Genomic DNA, 24,578 nt, shown 5'->3' on the forward strand with positions numbered 1-24,578 from the left:
TTTACGAGAACCATTTACCATGCAGCCCAACCGGCACGATCGCGTGTGTGTGTGTGTATGTGTTGATGACAGTTCTCAACAGGGGTGTGGAATTCTCGCCGAAACAGGGTAGAAGCAATAGGGGATGAAACAAGCGCACTCGCAAACAAACCGGCGCGCGGTGTATTGATAAGCGCTACGCTACGCAGCGTACGCTTAGGTTTCATTCCAGCTCGTCTTCTGCCGGTGGGGCATCACATTTTTATCACAATCAATTTCATTCTATTAATACGAACCGAGGAGGAGCCCGACCTCCAAAATCTAGTCAATTGTCTGTCGAATCAAGTTTAGTTTAGTTCCGTCTGTTACGGTGAGCGTACCGCATCGAAACGTACGGCCTGCGGCAATGTTGGAGTTTTACGTGGCCGTTATCGTGCTGGCCGTTTGCCTGTACTTCAAATGGAGCTGCAGCTACTGGACCCGGCAGGGCGGTGTGGCCGGCCCGAAGCCGCTCCCACTCTTCGGCAATCTGTTCGAGCAGCTGACGGGGCAGAAACATTTTGGAGAAATTTTTGAGGAAATGTACCGAGCGTTCCCGCAGGCCAGCTGGATCGGGTACTACAAGATATCGAACCAGCCGGGCATTGTGGTGCGCGATCTGGAGCTGGTGAAGGAGGTGCTGACCAGCAGCTTCTCGTCGTTCAATCAGAACGATTTCATCATCGACGAAAAGCTCGACCCGCTGGTAGCGTTCAATCCGTTCGTGCAGGCCGGCGAACGGTGGAAGGAACGGCGGGGCCAGATGACGGCCGTGTTTACGATGAACCGGATCCGGGCAACGTTCCCTTTGGTGCAGCAGGTGGCGCAGGACTTTGTGCAGTTTATCGAGCGAACGCGCAAAATGGATCCGCACTTTGAAGGGAAAGATGTAAGCATTGGGTGCAAGCGATTGGTGTCTCCTGTTATCTAAATTTGCATTTCTTCTTCGCTTCAGATATGCGCCAAGTATACGATCAACGTTGTGGCAAGCGTCGCCTTCGGAATTGATGCGGAATCGTTCACCAACCCGAACGCGGAGTTCCCTCGCATGGGTAACGCGTTGTTTGCTCCTACCTGGCTGACGGCGATTCGATCGCAGTTGGCCCTGTTTGCACCTGGATTGGCGAAGCTTCTGCGCGTACCGTGAGTTACAGCGGTATGGCAGGTATAGCAGATACGCAGAGCATTAAAATGGAGCGTTCTTTTCGTTTCAGCTTCGTCCCTGGATATGTAGATCGCTGGTTTAGGAGCATGGTGCGGGAAACGATACGCCAACGGGAGGGCGCAAAACGACAGGATCTGTTCCAGGTCATGTACGACAGCCTGTCCGAGAATGGGACGGTGGAAGCGAACGAGAACCACCTCGTCGGCCATTCGGTAACGTTCCTGTCGGAGGGTTTCGAAACTTCCAGCTCGATGATGAGCTACCTGCTGTACGAGGTAAGCATAGGCAATTGGCAATCGAGTGGAGGCATCAATGGGTAATTTCCAAAATTGCTTTTCCAGCTTGCCTCAAATCCATCGATACAGGACCGTGTAGTGAAGGAGCTGCGCACGGTTTTGGAGGAATCCGATGGGCAGCTGACGGAAGCAGCCCTCCACAAGCTGGTCTACATGGAAGCGGCCATGATGGAAACGCTGCGGATGCATACGCCCGTCTTTACACTGCCGCGCATCTGCACGAAGGATTACGAGTTGCCGCCCCAGTTCCCAACCGACACGAAGCGTATCACGCTGCGCCGCGGTACGTCCGTCATCATTCCGGTGTATGCCATTCACTACGATCCGGAAATCTACCCCATGCCGTACAAGTTCGATCCGGATCGTTTTCTGGAAGAGAACCGCAAATCCCGTCCGCGGCATGCGTTCCTCGGCTTTGGTGAGGGTCCACGGTTGTGCTTGGGTAAGTCGATTGGGTGTTTCGTTTGTATCGTTCGAGTTTTATTATTTGTTTGGAATGCTCTTTTGTAGGAATGAAATTTGCTCTTCATCAAAGTAAGATCGGTATTGCCACCCTGCTGAACAAGTATCGCGTTAAGGTGTCTTCGAAGCAGGAGCTGCCCCTGGAGTTTGCTAAATCTAGCTTCCTGTTGAACCCGAAATCTGGCCTTTGGCTTAACTTTGAGGATAGAGAGTAGAGGAGTGTTGCATCACGATGAGAATAAATATGTTTCTCCTTCATTATCTTTAGATAAACAGCAAGATATTTTCCATATTATATCCGTAAGAATATCCGTTACCACTTTGCTCATACGAAGAGGCGTTTCTAGTCGAGACACAAACCCCGATTTGAGCTGACAAATTTACAGTGTAACAACTGCAGCTGTCAGCTCAGTTCAAGGACGTTTGGGTTTGTTTGGATCGGAAGGGGGGGGAGATTGAACTGTCATCCCGTTGTTTACACCGGGGAAGGAAGCGTTGTTTCGCGCTCGTTTTAATTTCTTGTGTTAAAAAGGTGTAAATTGCAGGCTAAAGCCTTCCCAAAGCGATGGACAACGATCGGTTAACGCAGCTGCCCATGTCCCGGATTCGAACGGTCATGAAAACCTCGCCCGACATGGGAAACATCAATCCCGAAGCACTGTTTCTCATGTGCCGCTCAGCAGTACGTAGCAACAGCCAGCAGCGCGTGGCGTGCCACTCTGCAATCGGAAGGAACCTTCAATCACATCCTCACACCCGGTTTCCCCCCTTTTCACAGGAAATGTTTATCGAGTATATGGCGAAGGGAGCGCACCGGCAGGGCAAGAAATCGCTCGAGTACAAAGATCTGGCCAAGTGTGTGGAGGAGGACGACAATCTCGAGTTCCTGTCGCAGATCCTGCCGAAGAAGATCACCGTGAAGGAGTACAAAACGATGATGGCAAAGAAACGGGACACGGACGATGATACGGACAGCGAGGAGGAGGCGGATGAAGAGTCGGGCAATGAAGAGGCGAATGCGGACGATGACGACGATGATGATGATGATGTGGTGGAGATAGTGGACGACGACGACGACGACGACGAGGACGACAACAAGAAGAAGGTGCGGCAGGAGCAGGCAGACAGCGAGGATTCGGCGTCGGACAGTGGGGAAAGCAATAGCGTGATATCGATCGACTCCAGCTCGGACGAGAAGGAGAATTCCAAAAACGTTAGCAATAAGAAATCGCCGGTAAAGCACAAAACTGGCGATTCGCCGTAGAGGAAAAGGTGCGTTGCACGGGGAAGGGGGCTTAACAACGGGGGGGATCTTTAATTTAGGGACTGATTTAGTCAGGTTTACGCTGCGTGCGGGGCATTTCAGTACGTATTGCGGTGTAACTGAAACTTTTAAATTGAGCGTTGGGGTGTTGATCCGGACGGGTGAGACACTCCCATTCGTTTATTTTAATTCAGGAGCTGAGGATAACCACTTTTGTACCATAATTTGACCTTTTTTTGCAGCATAATTTATTTAAACAACAGTTAACGAACTGCCGTTCATTCGAGCGTGCAAAACAAACGAAACAAATAGGTAGGATGGCCGCAGAAAACATGTAGCAAGGTTCCAACTGTATTGTAATATTCCAAAATCTCCAACACAACAATAAATCACGGTTGTAAAATGCAACTTTCGAAAAAGTGCACGATTGTTTTTTCAACGATAAATTTAACTTTTGCAGTGCAGGGAGCTTAGCTCATCACATCCGCATCGAGTGAGTAACCCTGCATCGGCCAACCGAACCACGAAACGTCAAAGTCAGAGTTGTCAACAATCCCCGTGGTGATGTGTTTCAATAGTTTCGTTCCGTGCCGTGTACATTAGTGTAAATATTCGTTTTATGTTGTAAGTTTTACTGCTAACGCTGGGGTAAGGATGGCCGATAGCAAAAGCAGCGTGGATGAGCGACTGATTGCCCGGTTCAATCAGGAGCTGGGAGCGGACCTTAAAAACAGCTCCAAATGTGGCGATTTAGTCAAGTATTATCGGTCCGAGCTGGAGGATTTACGGGATAAGGTAAGGTGGTTTTTGTGCAACGAAGTGTTTGTCCTTACCCTAACAACAACTCCACTTTTCACAGATTACAGTTACCGATGCGGGATGCATTCCAAGCGTGAAGGGTATGATCGATACGGGTCGAAGCAAACTGGCGGAGCTAGACGAGAAGGAGCAGCGATTGGACGGCTGTGCGGAGAAACTGACCGACCGGATCGAAACGTACCATCAGCTGATGGGGGAGGTGGGCGATAAGATGGCACAGATACGGGTGCTGCAGACCGTGCGCGACTACATGGCTCTGATCAAGGACATCGAGAACATAAGCCAGGAGCTGGAGGCGTGCATTAACGGGAAGGACGACAGCAAACCGATCGCCCTGTACGTGGCACTAACCGGACCGAACAGCATACTCGACCGGATCAGCGGCATCGAGGCGCCCCATCTGAAGATGTACGCCCGCAACACGGCATTCCACTGGCACGACGTGCTGACGGCAAAGTATTCGACCGAATTCGAAGCCCTGCTGAAGACGATCAAGTGGCCAAACATGAACCAATCGCTGGAGCAGTTCAACCCATCGAAGGAAAACATCTCCAAGCTAGTGCTGCTGGCAGAGTACCTGTTTCTGGTGAAGCTGCCCGGCGATCAGGATCTGCTGAGCGTAAAGCTTACGCCATCCATCATCTGTCCGCACTACACGACACCGGTGGAGCTGTTTGTGAAGCCGTTCCGGTTGCGGTTTCAGTTCCACTTCACGGGCAACAAGCAGACGAACCGGCTGGATCGGCCCGAATGGTATCTGACGCAGGTGCTGATGTGGGCGAAGGAAAATCACATCTTCGTCGGGCAGCACTTTCAATCGCCGGCTTTGCGAGCGGGTATCGTTAACAGTAGTGTTAGGGTAAGCAGGCAAAGGGCCTGAGTGCTAGTCGTTAGTGACAGGTGTGAAAGTGATGACATTTTTTTTTCTCATTTGTAGTTGGAATTTGTCCGCGGGCTGGTACAGTTGGCCATCGAGAAGCTGATCGTGGACATTGAGCAAATCATACAGGACGAGGCACTGTTTGCGCATCTCATCGATGAGGTGTTGCCCTTCGAACAGGACCTCAAAACATCCCTCGGATACCCGAACAGCTATCCGAGCGTGGTGTCGGTGCTTGTGCAGCCTGTCTTCTTCGTCAAGTGGATGGCAATTGAGAAGAAATGTATGTATTGTTGGCCGTTTTTGAATTGTATTTGTAACAGCAGACCCCCCTCATTTCCCAGTCACCACGGATAAGATGGACGCAATGCTCAACACGGCCGATCCGTTCGAGCTGCTCGATCCGGCCAATTTGGATGAGCTGAAAATTCCGAAATGCGCCGACCAGTTCATACGGCTGCTGGATGCAATAAAGGAGCGCTACTGCTGCCTGCCCCAGCCCAGCCAGCAGCTCCAGTTTCTCGAGCTACAGCTCGAGCTGATCGACAACTTCCGGTGCAGGTTGCTGCAGCTGTACAACGATGGCGTCAATCCGACCAAAATTCTTAACGCACTCAACTATCTCACCTCGGTGCTGCGCGAATGGGGCGAAAACGTGCACTATCTGCATCTGCACGCGGCCCTGTACGGTCCCGATGCGGACGAGATCAGCTCCGTATTTGATCAGAAGATCGAGGAGCTAAACTACTGCCACCAGAAGCTGGTGGAGGAGCTGGTGACGTGGATTGTGCACGAAATTACGGCCCGATCGCGCCCCTACCGGTACGATCAGTGGCCGTCGATGAATCGGCACGACGCGAAGGAGACGCTGATGGTGTCGGCCACGGCTAGCGAAATGTTCCAGGCGACCATCAACCACCTGCACGACATGGAGCAGGAGCTGTCGACGAACGTGTTCATGGTCGTGGTGCGCATGATCGCGACCGAGCTGGACCAGTGGATGATCTCGAGCATGGTGGCGAACACCAAGTTCTCGACCGGTGGTGCGCAACAGTTTCACTTCGACATGACGCGCAACCTGTTCGGGATGTTTAGTCAGTACGCTAAGAAAACTAATTTATTGTTTAAACGGTAAGAATGCTGGGGGTGGATGGGGAACAGAACCGAAGATAATGCCAACTTTCATTCTTTCCTTTGCCGCAACAGCATTAATGATAGCTGCACGCTGCTTACCATGCCACTAGGGTCCGCGATTTTGCTGCGCGAAACGCTACTTTCGCCCACAGGCGACGAAGAGAGCTGGACGCGCGCCCTACAGGAGGTGGGCTTAGCGATCTTCGACCGGAAAGCCACGCTTGATGTGCTCGATCGACGGAACGACATGCCACGGTTTGGCTAGGGACGCCGAAATGGATGGATGCAGAATAAAACGAAACCCAAAGCAAAGTGTTTGCTCTCGTTCTCGTGGTTATGGGTTAGCGTAGAAATCGTTTGTATGTAATAGCTTTTCTTTAACACAACTAATAGGACATGTTTATCACTAAGCGCCGTGCTGCAAGTCCGGCTTGTTCTTCTTCTTCTGCGATCCACTACAACAGTTGAGACTCCGGGTGGTTGAGGTGTGCATTTCGATCAGGATCTGATCGAGCGGTTTGCCCTTCGTTTCCGGCACGAGCGCAAACACAAACACTACGAACGCCGCCGAGCAGGCGGCAAAAATCCAGAACGAAACGTACGTTCCCGCCTCATCCGAGATGAGCTGATACAGCTTAGACACGCCGAACCCAACGGACCCGGCAAACATCGTGTAGATGGCCGCTGCCACCGCTTTCACGTTGGTGGGGAATATTTCCCCCAGAATGGCGAACGGTACCGTCGCAAGGCCGACCGTGTAGAACACGATGTAGATCATGATCACGGCGAGCGGAATCCATCCAACTCCCTCCACGTCAACTTCCTGCTGCAGCAGGAAGAAGTACAGCCCCACGATGAACGTCCCAACGGCACATCCGACGGTGGAAATGAGCAGCAACGGACGACGGCCAACGCGATCGACGATCGAAGACGATAGGGCCGCCGTTACCAGCTGTATCACAGCCATAATGATGGAAGATTCGTGCGCTTTCAGTCCACTGTTCACTTGGTCGAAGATTTGCTGCGAGTACGCAATGACCGCCTGACTGCCACAAAGCTGCTGAAGCGCCCCGAGCCCAAGTATGATGATCAAACTGCGCCGATTGCCACGCGTAAGCAGATCACGGAAGGTACCCCGGTTTTGCTGCGATCGTTCCACGGCAGCTTGCATCATCCGCAGCTCGTCCTGCACATCACTCGCCCGGCGAAGCCAGCGAAGGTTCTTTTCTGCCTGTTCGCTGCGTTGCTTCGCAAGCAGATAGTACGGTGATTCGGGCAGCCAAAGAAACAGAGCAAAGAACGTCGTAGGGAATGCAACGGATATCCACGCGAGAGTGCGATAATCAACGTACGGTCCGATCACGTACTCGAGCAGGATGCCCGATTTGGCCATCACCGTGAGCAGCGTACCGATCGAGCCGCGGATCCGATCGGACGCAATCTCCCCGAGGTACAGGGGCATCGAGGAGTACGCCATACCGTACGAGATACCGCTGAGGGCGCGGGAAATGTAGAGGACCGTTACCGATTCACCGACACCGATCAGTATCCAGCCGACGATGCTGGGCAGTACGGCAATCAGCAGCGTGATCTTACGACCGAACCCATCGATCAGCCAGGCGGACGCGACTGGGCCCGCGATCGAAGTGAGCACGAGGATCGACACAATCCAGGAGCTTTCGTCGGGCGTTATTGGGAGCGGTGAGTCGTCGGAAAGCAAAAGCGGGAGCGTCGGTGAGGTCCAACCATAGGATGCGGCCACCGATAGCATTAGCAGCGTGCCTGGATGGGAATGGCGGGGGAAAACAAGTTAAATACTCATTCTGGGTGTCCCCCCTCTGGGGTGGGGTTTAGGCTACTGTGTGGATGGGTGGAAAAATGAATTGGCAATTGATTGGCCATCGTTCTGTACAATAAGGCAATCAGACGCTCCGAGATAAGATAACGCTGATAAGCGACAGAGACAGACCCTCCCACACGCCACCGATGCCAGGATCATTATGCAAGGAATTTGTGGAGGCTTTTCGGAGCAAAACAGAATCACAACCGAACACCTTACCGGTGAATGCCGCCAGATATTGGTTGGAATATTTTCTAAAATCTTTCACACTTTCCCACACTCCCATGGTTGGCTCCTTGTAGTGCTTCTTGTTGTCACGAAACTCAAAATCAAAGCACAGCCCAAATGCTACTTGCTGCCTACACGAGGGGAGTACACACCGATTCCGTCCGACGGTGGACAGCGATGGCTTCAAACTGACCATCCGTAGGTTCAATGTCGATTTATTGCACCCAGTCCAGGGCAATAACGGGAGCTGCTGATAGATCATTCGATTATGCCAGCTGAATAATGATCGATTACCGAAGACGAGAGAGGGCTGGTCGATGTATATGGTGTGAGATAGGTGACCGCCAGCAAGCAGATGTGAACCAAGTGGAGTCTTAACTTTTTTTTCCACATATCATCCGGATAAGAACCGACCACCACTTTTGAACCAAGAGGAATGAAGAATCCGCGATAAGCCATACCTCCGGTGGGGGGTTGGGTATTGTTTTGGAAGCCCCACGCGTCCACGAATGACGACGGTTATCGACACGATGACGTCGTGTCGTACGAAGAGAGATTGGAAGAACAGGCAAGACAGCTCTCTGTTAATTTTGGCCAAAAACCGGGAGAGAACCTCCAATACTGAACTCTATCAACAGCAGTCAGTAGTATCAGCTATTCCCGGATTGACTCACACTGGAAAGAAGATAGCTCTGATAAGCAAAAGAAATGGACGAAAATTCGATGACGAAAGAATAAGCTTAAGAGATAATGCCCCATATGCGTTGATTGGGCCAAGCCTAATTGGAACAGGTCAATAGACTCAAGGATATCAGTGATTGGGGTCATTCAGTGAAATCCTTTTTAAAATCCAGTGTCTTTTATTGTTAATGCTCCAAATCTTCGCTGACAGTTGATCCTGATCTGAACGAGGATCTTTGGAGCTGGCCTTATCGTACAGTCAACAACTCGCACGACTTAACAACATGCTCCTTATGCGTTCAAATCATTTCTGGATCATGAAAATCAATTGATCCCAGACTCTGACACTCCGGAGACACTTGGAGATTGGAGACACCTCTGAAGTCACTCTAGACTGTTTGTATGACCCTTGGGGAGTCCATCAGGCAAGTCCATCAGTAATGTGCGGTTTATGTCAAGATCGCGATCAAGTTTGATTAGAATGACGATCTTCCGAAAAGCTGTGAAAGGCATCTATTGAAAGATTTGCGGACATTTTACTCGAAACAGACCAGAATATAAACAAATCCATCCCTTATGAGATAAGATAAGATGTTGGGAATATTGTCCTATCCATAAACCCAATTTCAACACGATTTGCAATCGTTATATACCCAAAATCCTCGGACAAAGCTTGTGTGTGTCTGTGTACGGTTTCGGGCTCTCCACCAAAGGTGCAATCATCAAATTGCAGTCATATTGCCAGCAATAAGTCCCATCCATAACTGCACAGTGAAGATAACTAGAGTGTGTCTAATGCTATCTGATGATCTCGGTATGTCTTCATTCTCTCCACCACGACAAAGCGATGTGGAGACGCCCGGTACATTTGAAGGCAGCAGAAGGGAGGGTTAATAAAATTGCATCTTTAAGCCGTTTTATGTGCTGCCACTGCATCAATAAAGCACGCTCTCTACCTAGTGCCACGAGCCAAGGATTAAGGATGTAAGGTAAGGTCGACGAACAGTCTAGCTTCTCGGTAGAACTGTTTCATATTGCCGACCAGCACCACAAAGTAGCGTTAAAGAAGACACCGGCGCAGTGCTTCATTTGTAACACCTCCCCAAAAACAGCTTCTTATCACACCCAACTCGGCCTCTGCGCCACGTCTAATGAGACAAGAAAAGCGCCATTTATACCAATGTTCACAGTGGGAGATAATCGGACGGTCTTAGACAAGGCAAGGTGTCTTTTACGACGGATGGCATAAACTGGCGGCATTTAGCGCTTCCTTTCCCGAGCCAACTGCACTCCCTTTCCCCCAAGATGCATCATACAGGGTTTCCCACGATTTATTGGTCAGTTCCCATGATTTTTTGGTGCGTTCCCACGATTTTTTGGTCGTATCCCATAGATTTTTGGTTCGTTCCCATAATTTATTGGTATTTTCCGATTGGATATCAATACAATTGGACCAAAAAATTCTGGGAAACGACCGAAAAATCGTGGGAACGCACCAACAAAATATGGGAACCCACCAAAAATTGATGGGAACCGACCAATAAATCGTGGGAAACCCTGTAAAACAGCACTGTAATGACCCTGTCGATTGCCCTGTCGATACTGCCCAGAGTGGCATCATTCCAACGCAGACCGTGGTTAGTTACGGACGCCCCGTTGTTGGTGCAACATGTCATCCGCCAAACAGATGGGTCGTGGACAGTATCGTAATGAGTACATCGCAGCGTTAGCAGGTAGATATTGCCATAGCGGATACCAACCCGATAATCACTCTTATTTGCTTACTCTCTCTCTGTCCCAAATCCACCACAGCTACCTCATCACTCGTGGCATCGGTCGCCTGTGCTGGATGGTCATCGCCGGCCCTTCCTGTCCTGCGAGGCCCTAACTCACCCATCCCGATCACACCGGACGAAGGTTCGTGGGTCGTGTCACTCCTATCAATCGGTTCCCTCTTCGGGCCCATCATTTGTGGCCTGTTTGTCGATCGATATGGCAGAAAGCCGGTCCTGTTGGTTAGTGCCGTCCCGCTAGTAGCTGGATGGTTGTTTATTGTGTTTGCCGAGTCCGTCGGTATGCTGTACACCGCTCGGCTACTGCACGGCATTGGCTACGGGCTGGCGTACTCCGTGACGCCCATCTATCTGGGCGAAATATCTTCGAACGCAGTGCGAGGATCTACCGGTGTGCTGGTGACGGTAATGGCCAAGCTCGCTTTCCTGTTCGAGTACTCCGTCGGACCGTACGTTGGATTTCGGGCTTTGGCGTGGATTTCACTCGCCCTTCCGGTCGGGTTCGTTGTGCTGTTCTTCTGGATGCCCGAGACACCGTACTACCTGTTGGCTCGAGGTAATAAGAAGGCTGCTGCGGATAGTTTGCGCTGGTTGCGTCGCAGCTCAACCATCGACGAGGAGCTTGGCCGGATGGAGAAGCTTGTGCTGGAGAGCAAACAGAAGGGAAATCCACTGAAGCAACTGCTGCTCACGTCCACGAACAAGAAAAGTCTCGTGATCATACTGCTGCTTTCGTTCGGTATGCAGCTGACGGGCATCAATGCGATCCTGGGCTACTCGCAGACCATCTTCTCGCGGTTAGCGCTACCGCTGACTGCTGCCGAACTGTCGATCGTGCTCGCTCTGGTGCAGCTAGGGTCCGTTATGTTACCGACCTTCCTGGTAGATCGTGCCGGACGTCGACCGTTGCTACTGGCCTCCACGGCGGGATCCTTCATCGGGTTAGCTATGTGTGCCGTGTACTTTACGCTGGATGAAACCACCACGGATGTGCTATCGCCTGAACCGGGCGCAGCACACGGATGGATTCCGTTCGCTGGGGTACTGCTCTTTATCATCTCGTTCGCTATCGGACTTGCCACTGTACCGTTCGCCATTTTGGGTGAGGTATTCCCGAAGCACATCAAGGCAGCGGCGAATTCTGTGTTTGCGGTCATCACGTCTGCGGTTGTGTTTTCGGTGGTGAAGCTATTCCAGGTCATTTCGGACGGTGCTGGAACGTATGTATCGTTCTGGATCTTCACCGGGTGTACGGCCGTGACGGGGGTTTTGATTTACTTGATCATTCCCGAAACGAAGGGCCAATCGTTTGAGCGTATCCAGGAGATAATGATGCGACGCGGGAGGAGAAGAGTAGAGGAGACTGGTAGAGAGTGTGGTGATGGCGCCAAGGGAAGACCGCTACTGTGTTGAAGGAGCACGTGGATGGGGTGTTATAATTAAGGGACATGAAAAGATGATTAAAAGTGACTGAAAGATAAAATGTAATAACAGAATTCATTCATACAGTAGGACCACTGTAAATTTGTTATGATAAAACAGTATTTACACGAGTTCTCCAAAAAAGACATTACTTTGTCATCCACGTGGCTATCTACGATTTTCAAATTTGATTTTCCTCAGAAAAGGCTCGGGCAGCGAATTCGCAGAATGCATGAAAAGGCCTTTTCGGAATAACGCGTTTGACACCCCTCCACAAATGTCAAACCACAAAAACGGTTCCAATGTAAACAATAACACAAGTTCCGCGTTCAGCTGTTTCGCGATCGAATTTCTTTCGCCCTTTTCCTTCTAATAACATCGACTGTATCAAAAAAAAAAAATCGGTTATTGTTCGCGCGCTTTCTCTCTGTATTGTATACACTAGCCCATCCACAAAATAGTTATGAAAATGCAAAGTTTAACCCGAACGCCGCACCTAATAGCGCCAACGATGACTGTGCTGATACTGCTGCTGCTGCTGATACCGATCTCGTCGGAGGTGGAAATCGATTGCAACAGTTTGCGGATGGGACAGTTCATCTGCCCCGATCCGGCGCTGCGTCAGATTGATCCGAAAACGCAGCAACTGCGGGGATGTACGCCGGACAATAAGGCACGCGTTTGGTGCGTCGCTGTCGAGGGGATCGTGTGCAGCGAAACGAAGAACACAAGCTTCACCCGCGAAATGCCCTGCAAATGGACGTAAGTACCGTCACGCTCTGTGAGTGATCTCTTTTTGCATCCCTTTTTACCAACAATGAATCACTTCTACTTCCAGCAATGGATATCACTTCGATACCGCACTACTGCTCTCCGTGTTTCTCGGCATGTTCGGTGCGGATCGGTTCTATCTGGGCTATCCCGCCATTGGGCTGCTAAAGTTCTGCACCCTTGGCTTTATGTTTCTGGGCCAGCTGGTCGATGTTATACTGATCGCAACGCAGGTCGTGGGGCCGGCCGATGGGTCGGCATACATCATACCCTACTACGGACCGGTCATTACGGTCGTGCGTAGTGACAATTGGACGTATCGCCTACCGCAGGATAACTGGTGATTGCTGGCCAACATCTTCCGGCTACCACGATGGCCGCAGGTGGAAAACTAAGAAGAGGGTCACATGTCTTATCGGTACCGGGGTGGACAAATAGAGAGGAGCGAGATATTACTGTTCTCCTTCATTGCGAAATACCACCCCGAGACGAGACATCCTCTTTCCTTTTGCTCCAGAAGCAAAAAGGTACGAAATGTGATACGATAGCGTGTAGTAGTGAGTTTGTTGGTAATGTTTTTCCCCCCTCGAGACAGTGAAGCAGAATAAAATGTAGCTAAAATTAGTGAAAAAAACTAAATACAAAATACCGATTTGAAATGTACGAGAAGCTGTTAAGCAAAAACGGCTCTGACCATAAACAATATTTCACCCGTTTAAAGCACACCACACAAAGTCTAGCAAGCTATGCTTTTATTATGACAACCGGTCGACAAGCGCCGGCGGGCGATGGTGGTTATAAATTGGTGCTTGGTCATCCTCGATCATGAATAAAACCGAAGCAAATCGGCACACGACAGCAGTAACAATTTGATCAATACTACAAGCCCTACAAAGCGATTGTATCGAATTGTGTTTGCCATTTTTTTTGGTTCGCGTTGAGCTTCTATCCTTGAGAATTGTGGGGCATTTTTATGATTTGTCGTGTGCAACACAGGCCACGCGCGGGCCGCAAAACCCCGAAACTGAACAACAGTTCAATATGCGGTTTTTGTGTAGCTTACCTACCGCATGCCCCATCGAAGACCCCACGAGACCGGACCTACCCGCCGTTCCATTTAAGCGAAATTGACGACTGCGTGTATCGATGCCGTTGCGGTTTGGTTCACCGTTCACGAACTGAATTTATGGCACAACAGCGCCTTTTCTGTGTAGACCCGAGGGAGCGCGGCGGTGGCGGGGAGCGACCCACGGAGATCGCTTGATTTCGTTTGATCCATATCTGCTTTGCATCCGAAACCATTTGGATGGATTATCCTTTTGCTGGTTAGCTGACACTGAACCATGGCTGGAGTTCCATTCCCTTGACGTTTTGATGGATGGCACGATGTGCTAGTTCGCTTTCACTACTTGGCCTGCTTTTGTGTGGCGCTTAGATCACACGCCCGCAAAAATTGCAATGTTGGCAAAAAGATGAATTTACTATGAAGTTACCGTGAAATCAAAGCATGAAGCATCTAGGTAGGCGGTGCTTTGTACGATGTAATGTCAGTTCAATCAGCACGCGGGACGAATCAGCCATCACAATGGAGGTGTGTGGATGGACAGGTAGTCAATTCATATTTGGGGAGTTTGGGTTGCTCTTTGCAGCCAAACACGATCAAGGCCAAACGAAAGACGATCGCACAACGTGGCGCATGGGAATCCATTTGATGGAGAATACATTTTAATCAGCCAGAAAATGGACCATTCCCGAAGGAAATCGTGTGTGCGAACGCTGTCGCGTGTGTGTGCTGAACTTGACAGAGTTGTCGATTCATTGGTGGTGTTCATTGTGTTAAATATGATAGAAAATAATTTGAACGGTAAAAAAACTGTACATTGATTTGAGCATATAAATTAATAATTTTGAAAGAAAAACAGTGAAAAGAGTAGCAACTGAACAGATAATTCGAAAAGAAGTCGTATATTTTCCACTCCACCGAACCTCAACCCCAAATCTAACCTAACCCTTCACAAATCCTAACCTCCACCAAACCGATACTGGTAGGCCTAGTCCCAAACCATAATGGCCAAATCAAAACCAACGTTGTGAAATTCACGTCCTCCAGATGCAGCATAAACTTCGACAAACCGGGGGGGGGGCAGAAAGAAACAACTCAAAATTTATGTATGTCAAGAACTCGCCCCAACTTTGACTATTTTAGCGAAACCGTTCTGGAAGCGATCATCCCCTGCCACGGCATAGCGGTAAAGGAGGGGAAAGGCAAAGGACGCGCGGGACCAAAATTATGTATCTATGCTCCAAAGTCCTCCCACCCAGATAGTGGTAGAGGGTTAGGGGTAACGCGAATAGAAACTGTTTCACTTTTCGCGTGTCATTTCGGGTCGCAAACTTTCCCTGTCCCTCGCCATTCCACGAGCTTGTGTGGGAAGGAATTCGATTTTGTTTTCTTTCATTTGAGTCCATGGTCAAAATCATGTGCATGGGCATGGGCTTGGATGGGAAAGCAATACTCATCGCCTGAGCCGACATTGAAATCAACCGTTTCCGAATGCGAAATGGAAATGAAACGAATGATTTACAATGTGGCTGAAGCGGACCAAAAAGGGTAACAGTCTGGAATGGTTTTCCCCAACGGTTTGTGCAGAAAAGAATCAATAAGCACAAAAAACAGGCCGGTTCGTAAAAGTGGTAAAAGTGTGCCTGTAAATTTGCCAGCACGAAAAGGCCCACCGACAGGCGTGTGCGTGGGAAACACACTGTATACATCGAAGAAGAAATCAAAAACAATACACGCTGTCTGCTTCACGCCTTGAGAAAGCTTGTTCGCTTCCTTATTGGGTGGGAAAATCCCCGGTGTATAGACACATCATCATCATCATCATCATTAACCATCAACCATCCACCATCATGCATCAAAGGCATCGACGGCAGCCCATAGCGTGCGCTTGCTTTTCACCGCATTGACTAACACCCGCTCTCGCTCTCAGCCTTTCTCACCCATCCTCTCCCCCCCTCCTCCCCTTTAGCCGCTGTTCGCTACTCCCATCACCGGTCGTAAGGATCGAATGAATGAAAGCTTACCGTTTGTGGGTCGAAGACGGCGTTGCCTGCGCTTCTTGTGCGGTTTCCGCCGCTGCCGCCTTTTGCGCTAAGAGAGTAACAATCGCTTGAGAGAGCCCAGGCGCGCGCGCTCGCGAGAGCGAGAGAGAGAGAGAGCAAGCAAGCTTACGAAGCAGTAAGCAGGCTGGAGGAGTCTCTGTCACGCTCCTTTGGCATGGTGGTTCTTCGTTTGTTCCACGAGGGCATTGGCATTGCTCGTCCCGGGGGGGGGGGAGAAGGTTCGTCCCGAGCTCGAGCCATGGACATGGGCCACACGCGCGCCACCAGTAAGTCAGTGCGGGACTCTCGCCGGGACCGGAAGCCAGGCGGCTCCATCGCCACGTGCCTGCGTGACCACCGTTGCGCCACCGCTGGCACCAATTACCGTTTCAGCGTTCGTGCGTGGCCTGTCAATCCGTTTTCAATAAAATAAGCATCATAAAACCGCATAACTTAACGACAACAAGCGCGCACACACGGGTGAAGGGTGGAGTGTGGACCTTTCTCTCGCGTTAGGGGCCACCCCCTTCGGTATATCGCGAAAAAAAGCAACAAAAAAACAAGTGATCCTGTCCCCGTCACCCCGCCACAGCGCGGCACGTTTCGTTCCGGTGTTTTACTTTCGCTTATTGCGGTCGTGATGGTATTGTCTGTTTGGTGAACCTGAAGCTCGTCGTTCGATTCGTTCGTGTTCAAAGGCAGTGAGATTGAAGCTGGTTGGTGGTGAAGGACACTAGAAGGGGGGGTTGGGGTGAAATACAACGATCACAGCACCGTCGGGCCCCGTCCATCGTTTTCGTCACTGCCTTCGAATTGATCCCGGGTGTGCTTCACAAACCTCAACGCGGTGTGCTTTCCAATCGACGTCCTTCCGTCCTGTCGTGTTTCCCATCATTTTTTTTGTTCGTTTTTTTTGTTGTTGCTGCCGTTCATTGTTGGTTCAATCTCGTTCGTTTGCATTTCCTTTCGTGCAAACCCGAACCCACCGTGCTGTGCGGTGCGAATTTACATACCCGATTCGACTAGGGACCCGCTTTGCGGTCGTTTCGGGGTCGATTGTGCGGTGTTTCGCTTAAAAAAGGCATCATGTCGAGCGCTCGCTGCTTAAACTGGTCCCGACCGCCGCCGGGAAGGCATCCAGCTCCCGTGCTCCGGAAGCAGCTGTCCTGCGCCGATCGGCCCGTCTCCTCGCCCTCACCCCTCGCAGCACCCAGCGCTGGACGCTCCCAATCGGTAACTAGTGCGGCGGCCGACACCGACTACTGTCACTTTCTCGTCACCGGTGCGATCATTCACTCGAACCGTTTGCAAACCTATCACACCTACAATCAGGCCCACCGTGGTGCGAGCGCTTCCCTGGTACGAACGCGGCCCTCACCACACGTGGACGCGTCCGACGGTGCCCGACAGCAGCAACATCGCCGTCCGTCCAGTGCCAGTGCCAGCAGCGCTGGTGGTGGTCTGTCCGGTACGCTCGCCGGTGACGAGGAGCGTCCGACGGTTGGCCGGGCTGGCCGGAGGGCGATCTTGTGCAAGCAGCTGTCGCTGGATAGGAGCATTCTGGTAGCGTCCTCGATCGCGTCCGGCATGGCGACGGTTGCATCCGGTGGCACCATCCCACTGTCCGGGGTCGGGGGTGACCGGGACGATCTGACGGGCGACGGGTGGGCCTTCGCTCGGAAACAGCAGCAGCAACAAAGGCAGGAGCAACGAACTGGAGCTGGAACCAGAAATGAGTGCGTATAGTAGTGATCGCTTTAAAGGGTTTACTTTTCAGTTGGTATCTGTGCTAAATGCTTAACGAAGAGCGCAACAGTAACGCATCGTGAGACATGTGGTGTGAAGTGTGATTTCATTTATTGAAGTTGTGATATAAGAATTGTTATAAAATTTAACCACTCTTATTAGAAAAAATGAAAATAATGTGCTTATTAGTTTTGTAGTTCACAGTAGTGACAATGGTGGAGATAGAAGTAGATACTCATTCATAATAGCAAAGTGCACTGAGACTGTACAAATTAGTGTAGAGGATAGAGTACTAAAGTTGCGCACGGAATGCTCCAGTTCGAATCTCAAAAAGAGCATATGCATGGTTTTGTTTTACATTTTCTTATTAGATTGGTATGGTAGTTGTAGAAGAATTCCTCATTTCCTATTCAATTGTCATCACATTACACTCGTAATGGCAAACAGTAGTTCTCACGTAATAGTCAACAGTCCGCAGCAAACAGCAAAACTAACTTTCGGATCCGTTCAATCGCAGCACGGACGCGAAGAAGAGTCTCAAATCGACCAAAGACTCACGCATCAACATTAAGATCTTCCTCGGTCAAACCGTCCAGCAGGATTCGTCCGACACCGGCATAAGCGATACGGAGGGTACAACGCCCACGGCCATCGCAGCGCTACAGCAGCAGCAAGGAGGAAACCGTCCGATCGCGCCCTCCCCCAAACAGGAACCATCCAGCCCGAGTATGGTGGTAAGTTTGGGGACGGGGGTTTTTCCTTACTCATCCTACTCCAAGTGTAATATTCCCACGACCTAGAGGTTACTGAACTGTGTCTGTGTGTGTGTGTGTGTGAGAGAGACACTGCAACCGTAAATTGCGTTGTTAAGGTGGGTCCGTGTTTTCGATGAGCGTGAAACTAGACCACGAAATACAGCCTTCCCACGAACAACACAGCCACAAAGGGAGAAGAAAAGAAAGGACAACAAAACAACGGCTGGCGGGAGGACGACGGCTACGAATGAGGTCGTCGTCACTGAGCGCGAATGTAGGCCACCAGGCGGCTCCATCACGCCGAACTTGATAATGAGATATCCAAACAGCGTTACAAACAATGCAGTCGATTTTGGGTTGAGCTGGGCTTTAGAAAAGCTTGATTGATGCTTTGTTAGAAGCAGCAAAAAGTTTAAACTAGTCGAAGGTCAGTGTTTTAGGTGGGTATTTTGGTAGGGAATCCAAGAATCTAAGTTCCTCTAAACAATCTCACACATGTCTACTTCAACTTCGTTGGAAGAATACGTTTTCAGCCTTTTTTTTTTCGGAAAAAAGCTTTCTGAAGAGCTTTAAGCAATTGAACTTACCTGCGCCTACTACGCCAGCTGTCTCAACTCACAGAAAGAGCCGTGCCGAGCGCTTCCTCAAATCATCCTTCCCCACACAAACAATACCTGCCTCACAGTACCATCAAAGCAGGCGGCGGCAAAGGGCACCACACCCAGGGGGTTATATCTCTCGAGCCTGACAGGCTTCCTTCTGGTCCTGACTCGACCTGACGACAGCGTCAGTCAGTGTGAGGTGAAACGACCACCACCCGTCCCTGTCCCGATAGTACAACTAGGTCAGGCCGCCTAGTGAGCCTAGGTTCGATTAAAAGTGCAGCTCCTCCACCTCGTGACTGACTCGTCGTTCGTGACTGGTTCCGATTTGTTTTAGGTCCGTGCCGTGTGCATTTGTGCCGTTCATTTGTAGGCGTTATCGAACACAAACTCCTCCCCGCCCCGCTCACACTCCCACGAGCCCATTGTGTTAGAGTGAGTGGAATTCAATCGCGAAATCAGTACAGCATAAATCCAACACCCTTTGCTGTTGCTGTTTCGTAGCGATAGTAGTCCTTGCCGGTTTGTTTGTGCTGTAGAACAAAGTGCAGCAATGAGCTTATTGCAATGTGTCGGCTTCGTCGCTTCATCGGCGAGAGGTGTGTGTGTGTGTGTGTGTGTGTGTGTGTGTGGTTGTGTGTGTTTTCCGGGTTTGGTGCTTTCGGATGGGAGCATTTTTACCGTGGGCCAGTTGCTGCCGAACGGTGAGGCAAGGCACAGGCCAGTCAAGTGCCGCACAGTGGTGGCCAGCACGATAACGGCCGGAAGGTGCATCTCGGGAGAATCGCGCGTGTGTGTGAATCGTTGGCTTAAGGAAGTTTATGAAGCGAACAGTTCCTTACAGGGAATTACGAACAGGGAAAGAAAAACGCCAAAATCAAGCAAAGTTTCGTGCCACATGTCAGCTAAAATGTGCATATAAAACAAAACAAAAAACGTGTGCCACCACGCTGTGTTTGTAATGGTGTCCGTGACTCGTAAGTGCGGAGAACTTTTGACAAGCGCCATGATGAAGTAATTAAACAGCCGTTCCATTCCGCTTCTAATAAGGTTGAGTTCCACTTCAAAACGGAAACGAAGAGACTATAGAAACTAATGTGCATGCTTGCATGCTAATGCACCTGGAAGCAGGGAATTGGCACAGTAAAGGCATAGTGTGCCATTACATACTCTACCGTAGGTAAGTACCATGATGGGGTACAAACAATGAGCATTCATTTCCAACAAAAGCCCGGCGTCTCCCAACAAAAAAAGCCTTTCTATAGGGTGAACACAAGGACAGGTCCTTGAGTTGTTTGGAGCACGCTTCTTCTTTGCCATCCAAAAGCAGCCCTTCTCTCTTTCTGCACTTCCACTATCTGTTGGTGAGGATGGGAATAGTTTTTTTTCCGGAAACCTCTGATTTGATTGTAACGAACGGTGGCGGCTGCCTGCCAGCGATTTGGTTTTATCATGCCCGCATTTAAATGGCGCCATTTATTGATTCCAGACGACGCGCTGATAATGCGATGATAACATGATGGCTGTAAAGCTAAAGGGCACTCCGCGTACCGTACCGAAAATCATCTCCATCGTGACCATGTGCGTTATTATGATGGACGGTACACCGCTCAGTAGTTGCAGAGGGAGCCCGTACAGAACTCACAGAACACTGAATCACCCGTATTGCCGTCCAAGCTTCGGCAGGTCGCGTCGTACGTGTTCAGCTGTAATGCGCAGCCCCGATCGTAGGTGTACCGATTTTGCGATGCAACTGTAACGAAAAGTGTACGTACGAGTTGGGATCTAAGTAAGCCTGTGCCAGTGGGTGGGGATGGGGATTTCAATACACACCGTAACGTTGGTTGCGGTAACACATGTAACCGTTCGAGCGGCCCCACGGTTTAACGGTGGACGACAATGGTGGAAACCAGGTGGTCTGAGGCGATACCGTCGTCGTTGCTGTCGGAAGCGTCGGCTGGGGTGAGGTTGGTAGTGTAGGTTGTCCATTGCTACCACCTCCACCTCCTCCCCCGGACGTCGGGGTGCCACATACGGTAGCTTGTAGACTGTTCACGCCACAATCATAGCAGGACCAGCAAACCATCTGCGCGCGAGCTACAATCCGGAAATAGGACGGTGTGGTTCTATCAAAAACCGTCTCTATCTGGTAAATGGCACTACACAACTTACCTCCCACAGCTAGGCATACTAGCAATGACAGCGCTACCGCACCCGCACTGAAACGAGCCATTTTTTCACCCGGCAATGGCGCAGGTCTACTCACAGTTTTGCAACGGATGCCCAATCCAAGGAGCCGCTCGTTTGTAACTGACGACGTATCCCGCTCTATCGAAGCGGGCCGTTTGGTGTGGTTCTCGCATCTTGCGAGATAGCTGCGATCGAGATAAACTCATCATCCAGACTCATCAATGCGAATGGGTGAAGGGTACAGTGGTGCAAACATGAAATGGGACATTTTTTTTTTTTTTTGCTTCGTGGCGTAATAGTAATTCTCCAAAGTGATCCAAATTAGAATTCTTTTCCTAATACAATTCCAATAAGAATAGTTCATCGAGTTGGAATAGCCCAATCTACCGAACTACTACATCCCCGCTGTACCATGATTCGTTTGAACAACTGTCATCAATCGTCTCGTATGTAAATTCCTTATCGTTATCTAAAGGGCGATAGTAATAGACTAAAAAATGTGCAAAAAAACAACATATTCCACATGATGGATGATGACTAGAAGCAGCACGCGGTAATGTTAAGCAATCACAGTTATTTAGCTTTGTTTGGCATCATTTTGATCGAGATGAGTCATGCTCATCACACGAATGATTGTGTCATGCATCAAACATTCAAAATTCCAAAACGTATGACGATGCATTAGAATTAAGGATTTCAGTTCAAGGACTTCCACTGCCGAGCGAGTCGATTCGGTCCTGTGCGACACCAACGATCAACGGCAAACAATTGCTACAATATGGTATCGAACCCACTGAAAAACATGCCAACCCCCACCCCCACATGCTTCAACGTAAAATGTTGTAGAGAACCTGTCGATCGGCACGGTTTTCGGCAGCCCCATGATTGGCAGTTGGCGTTAGCGTGCGGAGCGTGTTGTCGAGCACCAGCTAAGCACCAGCTGAGCACGATTAGTTCAGCAATCCTTGCAGCAGCGAACGTGTTAAATTACATGTCAATTACACGTGACAGCGACGCCATCGTCGGGCCCGTTTCGCAAAGCCCCCGGGTGTCTAAATAGTTTGCAAAAAGTTTCACCCACTGCACCGGAATTGCGTCATTGTCCCGGGTGCACGTGGAGGAGGAGGGGGTTAAAGCACACACACACACACCTTGTTACTGCTTTCGTGCATTCGAAGGGGCAATTCTTTTCCACTTCTACACCTGATTCCATTGGAATGATCACAACGAAAAGTTCTGCCTTGACTCGTCGAGCTTTGAGCAACACAACAAGAAAGAAAAGCTGACAGCTTGATACGTGTGTGTGTGTGACTTTCACTCTCACGCTATCCTTTTAACCTCTTTTTTTCTTCATTACTTTTCCTTTTGCTTGCCACAGTCCACCGACACACCGCCAGGCGCTGGGAAGTGTAAACCCACCAACGGCACTGCTGCTGGCAACGGTGCACCAAATGCGGCCTCGACCGGTACGGGAGCGTCCAATGCAAACGCCGGCACCGGCACCGGTTCTGGTGGGCGCAGCTCGTCACTAGCGCAGCGCCGGGCCCAGTTCCAGGCGAACCGGCAAAACTCGGAAGCGCACGATCGACGCCATCCGCCGCTGGTGCGGGCTATGTCCGCACCGATCCGTCCGGCAGATACCGATGCATCCAAGTTTCTGCAGGGCAAAAAGAAACCTCGTCGCAGAAAAGTGTTAAGGTAGGTATGATCGCACTACAAGGACTGTGACCGGTTCTAATCGTCATTATAATTATTGTTTACAGGGAAAAGGACGAATATAACATCTGCGAGGAGGATGAGTTTAGTGATGAAGGAGGAGCTGGAACAGCACAGCCGACCACGGGACCGAACGGTCGCCAGGTACCGGGCTGCATCTTGCCAATGCGCTCCCGCTCCGTACTAGGCGGTCCGTGCGACATTGAAACGCTCGTATCGCTGCTCAGCTCCGGTGGCAGCGACTCGGAAAAGGAGCAGGACGCCGCCCAACCTTCCCCGGGGCAGCAGTCACCTACGGTACCGCACGGTACGCCAGCGGCCAACTTTCGGGCACAGTTTGCTTCCGCCCATCTGCAGGCTAAGGGTCCACGCGCTCCAATGCTCAAGAAGGCCGGCAAATCGGTGTCGTTTCAGGAGAGCGACCTCAAACCGGTGGTCGCCACGGCCGGGCTGAATCGGGACTACCGGAAGCCCTCGTTTCAGCCGTCGACGGTGGCCAGTAGAATACGCCGCACCCAGCAGCTCGTCAGCACGCTCAATGCCTTCCAGCTGAACAAGGATCGAAGGTAAAGATGGAATGAAGCTCCATTCTTCATCATTGTTCTAATTTGCCTTATTCCTCTTCAACACACAGTGCCGGGAAAGATACAACCGACAAGCAGCACACCGATACTGCCGACAACAGTGATAGCGATCAGCTGGACGATGGTGCCACACCCACGGCCGAAGCAACCCCGATATCGGCCACCAACGTGGGCAGCTCCAAAGCTCCGGACACTGCCAAAACGACCAACGGTGCAGCGGCAACGAACGCTTCGGCAACGAACGGCGATCTGCAAACGCCCAAAGAGCAGGAATGCTACCGTCTGTTTCTCAAGATGTCCAAGAAGGGGCTGGCCGTGTCGTACGACACCATCCTGCGCGGCATGCTGACACCGACCGAGCTGCGCGTACTGCAGAAGAAGCAAAGCCGCCAGCAGAGCACCGGAAGTGGAACCGGTGGCGAAAGCTCGCCCGAAAATGGACCACCATCGGTGAGCATCGAGGAGTTTCAGTTTCAGCCGACCGGTGGGGAGACCACTGTGCATGGAACCATACCGGAGGAACCACCGCTGACGGAGGCGCAGGACACGGAGCACACGGAGCTCCAGGAGCAAAATGCGTTCTAGGAATGTATGTGCGTGTGTTAAGTTGTGTTTTTGGATAACAATTTCCAACTTGTTTCAACCTGTGACGTGTGGCGTGACGAAGAGGACCTGTGATAAGGAAAGTGTGTTAAAAAAAAACCCTGGAATATGCCCCTGTGAGGTGGGAATTGGTGTCAAATTGCGTTATTTGCGTTGTTTTAACGTGGCGTTACGTGAGTCTTGAGTGTGTCTTCGTTCAAGAGCTGTTTCTATTGTTTCTTTCGTTAAATGCTGGCCAGAGTTTAAATGTTACCCGTTTGTTCGCTTATTCTTAGCCGAACGAGTCCTAGTGATCGTCTAGATAGTGCATATATGTGTGTGTGTGTGTGTGAGAGAGAGAGAGTGTTTTGTTGTCCTTAAAGACGCAATTGATGATGCTCATCTTAAGAAACAACGTGTCTTAAGCGTTTGAATCAAGCTGGATCACACTAGAGAACCTTGCGCACGAAATAAAGAGCACCATCGGAGTCACAGTTAGGAAGACTCTCTCGCGCCTGCGAGTGA

At 50.5% G+C, this 24,578-nt stretch overlaps 7 protein-coding genes across 8 annotated transcripts; 5 read left to right on the top strand and 2 right to left on the bottom strand.

The window, feature by feature from the left end:
* Positions 1 to 149: 149 nt before the first annotated feature.
* On the top strand, positions 150 to 2,202 carry LOC121594600 (probable cytochrome P450 308a1). The gene is made up of 5 exons (XM_041918034.1): positions 150 to 907; positions 974 to 1,161; positions 1,233 to 1,458; positions 1,525 to 1,921; positions 1,990 to 2,202. The coding sequence occupies exons 1-5, from the start codon at positions 386 to 388 to the stop codon at positions 2,154 to 2,156; spliced, it is 1,500 nt and encodes a 499-aa protein (XP_041773968.1). The 5' UTR covers positions 150 to 385; the 3' UTR covers positions 2,157 to 2,202.
* Positions 2,203 to 2,357: 155 nt separating this feature from the next.
* On the top strand, positions 2,358 to 3,607 carry LOC121594602 (chromatin accessibility complex protein 1-like). Its single transcript, XM_041918037.1, has 2 exons — positions 2,358 to 2,623; positions 2,720 to 3,607. Exons 1-2 carry the CDS (start codon positions 2,507 to 2,509, stop codon positions 3,203 to 3,205), a joined length of 603 nt encoding a protein of 200 aa, XP_041773971.1. The 5' UTR covers positions 2,358 to 2,506; the 3' UTR covers positions 3,206 to 3,607.
* Positions 3,608 to 3,741: 134 nt separating this feature from the next.
* Positions 3,742 to 6,400, top strand: LOC121593472 (RINT1-like protein). Its single transcript, XM_041915810.1, has 5 exons — positions 3,742 to 4,000; positions 4,065 to 4,883; positions 4,962 to 5,187; positions 5,249 to 6,035; positions 6,111 to 6,400. Exons 1-5 carry the CDS (start codon positions 3,860 to 3,862, stop codon positions 6,301 to 6,303), a joined length of 2,166 nt encoding a protein of 721 aa, XP_041771744.1. The 5' UTR covers positions 3,742 to 3,859; the 3' UTR covers positions 6,304 to 6,400.
* On the bottom strand, positions 6,352 to 8,310 carry LOC121593473 (facilitated trehalose transporter Tret1-like). Its single transcript, XM_041915811.1, has 2 exons — positions 8,098 to 8,310; positions 6,352 to 7,820 (listed from the first exon to the last, which is right to left on the bottom strand). The coding sequence occupies exons 1-2, from the start codon at positions 8,300 to 8,302 to the stop codon at positions 6,445 to 6,447; spliced, it is 1,581 nt and encodes a 526-aa protein (XP_041771745.1). The 5' UTR covers positions 8,303 to 8,310; the 3' UTR covers positions 6,352 to 6,444.
* Positions 8,311 to 10,330: 2,020 nt separating this feature from the next.
* On the top strand, positions 10,331 to 13,407 carry LOC121593253 (facilitated trehalose transporter Tret1). The gene is made up of 4 exons (XM_041915469.1): positions 10,331 to 10,520; positions 10,600 to 11,919; positions 12,506 to 12,764; positions 12,841 to 13,407. The coding sequence occupies exons 1-4, from the start codon at positions 10,457 to 10,459 to the stop codon at positions 13,115 to 13,117; spliced, it is 1,920 nt and encodes a 639-aa protein (XP_041771403.1). The 5' UTR covers positions 10,331 to 10,456; the 3' UTR covers positions 13,118 to 13,407.
* A 2,687-nt stretch (positions 13,408 to 16,094) lies between these two features.
* LOC121593245 lies at positions 16,095 to 24,578 on the top strand. Of its 2 annotated transcripts, XM_041915454.1 has the most exons (6): positions 16,098 to 17,111; positions 17,211 to 17,614; positions 18,142 to 18,358; positions 22,550 to 22,869; positions 22,935 to 23,453; positions 23,522 to 24,578. In XM_041915454.1, exons 1-6 carry the CDS (start codon positions 16,965 to 16,967, stop codon positions 24,054 to 24,056), a joined length of 2,142 nt encoding a protein of 713 aa, XP_041771388.1. In that variant the 5' UTR covers positions 16,098 to 16,964; the 3' UTR covers positions 24,057 to 24,578. The 2 variants fall into 2 exon arrangements, with proteins under 2 accessions (XP_041771387.1, XP_041771388.1); XM_041915453.1 differs by having other exon boundaries at positions 16,095 to 17,614.
* Positions 20,422 to 21,319, bottom strand: LOC121593251. The gene is made up of 3 exons (XM_041915467.1): positions 21,154 to 21,319; positions 20,815 to 21,078; positions 20,422 to 20,734 (listed from the first exon to the last, which is right to left on the bottom strand). The coding sequence occupies exons 1-3, from the start codon at positions 21,212 to 21,214 to the stop codon at positions 20,592 to 20,594; spliced, it is 468 nt and encodes a 155-aa protein (XP_041771401.1). The 5' UTR covers positions 21,215 to 21,319; the 3' UTR covers positions 20,422 to 20,591.

The sequence above is a fragment of the Anopheles merus genome, chromosome 2L, assembly GCF_017562075.2.
Source record: "Anopheles merus strain MAF chromosome 2L, AmerM5.1, whole genome shotgun sequence".
Classification (NCBI taxonomy): domain Eukaryota; kingdom Metazoa; phylum Arthropoda; class Insecta; order Diptera; family Culicidae; genus Anopheles; species Anopheles merus.

Bases quoted from the DNA above. Each gene is read 5' to 3' on its own strand.
- LOC121594600 (XM_041918034.1), top strand. From the start codon at position 386: ATGTTGGAGTTTTACGTGGCCGTTATCGTGCTGGCCGTTTGCCTGTAC. The intron at 1,162-1,232 runs GTGAGTTACAGC...TTTTCGTTTCAG, and splicing joins GCGAAGCTTCTGCGCGTACC to CTTCGTCCCTGGATATGTAG. The intron at 1,922-1,989 runs GTAAGTCGATTG...GCTCTTTTGTAG, and splicing joins GGGTCCACGGTTGTGCTTGG to GAATGAAATTTGCTCTTCAT.
- LOC121594602 (XM_041918037.1), top strand. From the start codon at position 2,507: ATGGACAACGATCGGTTAACGCAGCTGCCCATGTCCCGGATTCGAACG. The intron at 2,624-2,719 runs GTACGTAGCAAC...CCCTTTTCACAG, and splicing joins TTCTCATGTGCCGCTCAGCA to GAAATGTTTATCGAGTATAT.
- LOC121593472 (XM_041915810.1), top strand. From the start codon at position 3,860: ATGGCCGATAGCAAAAGCAGCGTGGATGAGCGACTGATTGCCCGGTTC. The intron at 4,001-4,064 runs GTAAGGTGGTTT...CACTTTTCACAG, and splicing joins TGGAGGATTTACGGGATAAG to ATTACAGTTACCGATGCGGG. The intron at 4,884-4,961 runs GTAAGCAGGCAA...TCTCATTTGTAG, and splicing joins TCGTTAACAGTAGTGTTAGG to TTGGAATTTGTCCGCGGGCT.
- LOC121593473 (XM_041915811.1), bottom strand. From the start codon at position 8,302: ATGGTCAGTTTGAAGCCATCGCTGTCCACCGTCGGACGGAATCGGTGT. The intron at 7,821-8,097 runs GTAAGGTGTTCG...ATTCCCATCCAG, and splicing joins ATATCTGGCGGCATTCACCG to GCACGCTGCTAATGCTATCG.
- LOC121593253 (XM_041915469.1), top strand. From the start codon at position 10,457: ATGTCATCCGCCAAACAGATGGGTCGTGGACAGTATCGTAATGAGTAC. The intron at 10,521-10,599 runs GTAGATATTGCC...AATCCACCACAG, and splicing joins GTACATCGCAGCGTTAGCAG to CTACCTCATCACTCGTGGCA. The intron at 12,765-12,840 runs GTAAGTACCGTC...TTCTACTTCCAG, and splicing joins GAAATGCCCTGCAAATGGAC to CAATGGATATCACTTCGATA.
- LOC121593245 (XM_041915453.1), top strand. From the start codon at position 16,965: ATGTCGAGCGCTCGCTGCTTAAACTGGTCCCGACCGCCGCCGGGAAGG. The intron at 18,359-22,549 runs GTAAGTTTGGGG...TGCTTGCCACAG, and splicing joins CATCCAGCCCGAGTATGGTG to TCCACCGACACACCGCCAGG. The intron at 23,454-23,521 runs GTAAAGATGGAA...TTCAACACACAG, and splicing joins CAGCTGAACAAGGATCGAAG to TGCCGGGAAAGATACAACCG.
- LOC121593251 (XM_041915467.1), bottom strand. From the start codon at position 21,214: ATGGCTCGTTTCAGTGCGGGTGCGGTAGCGCTGTCATTGCTAGTATGC. The intron at 21,079-21,153 runs GTAAGTTGTGTA...TCCGGATTGTAG, and splicing joins AGTATGCCTAGCTGTGGGAG to CTCGCGCGCAGATGGTTTGC. The intron at 20,735-20,814 runs GTGTGTATTGAA...TTTTCGTTACAG, and splicing joins TTACCGCAACCAACGTTACG to TTGCATCGCAAAATCGGTAC.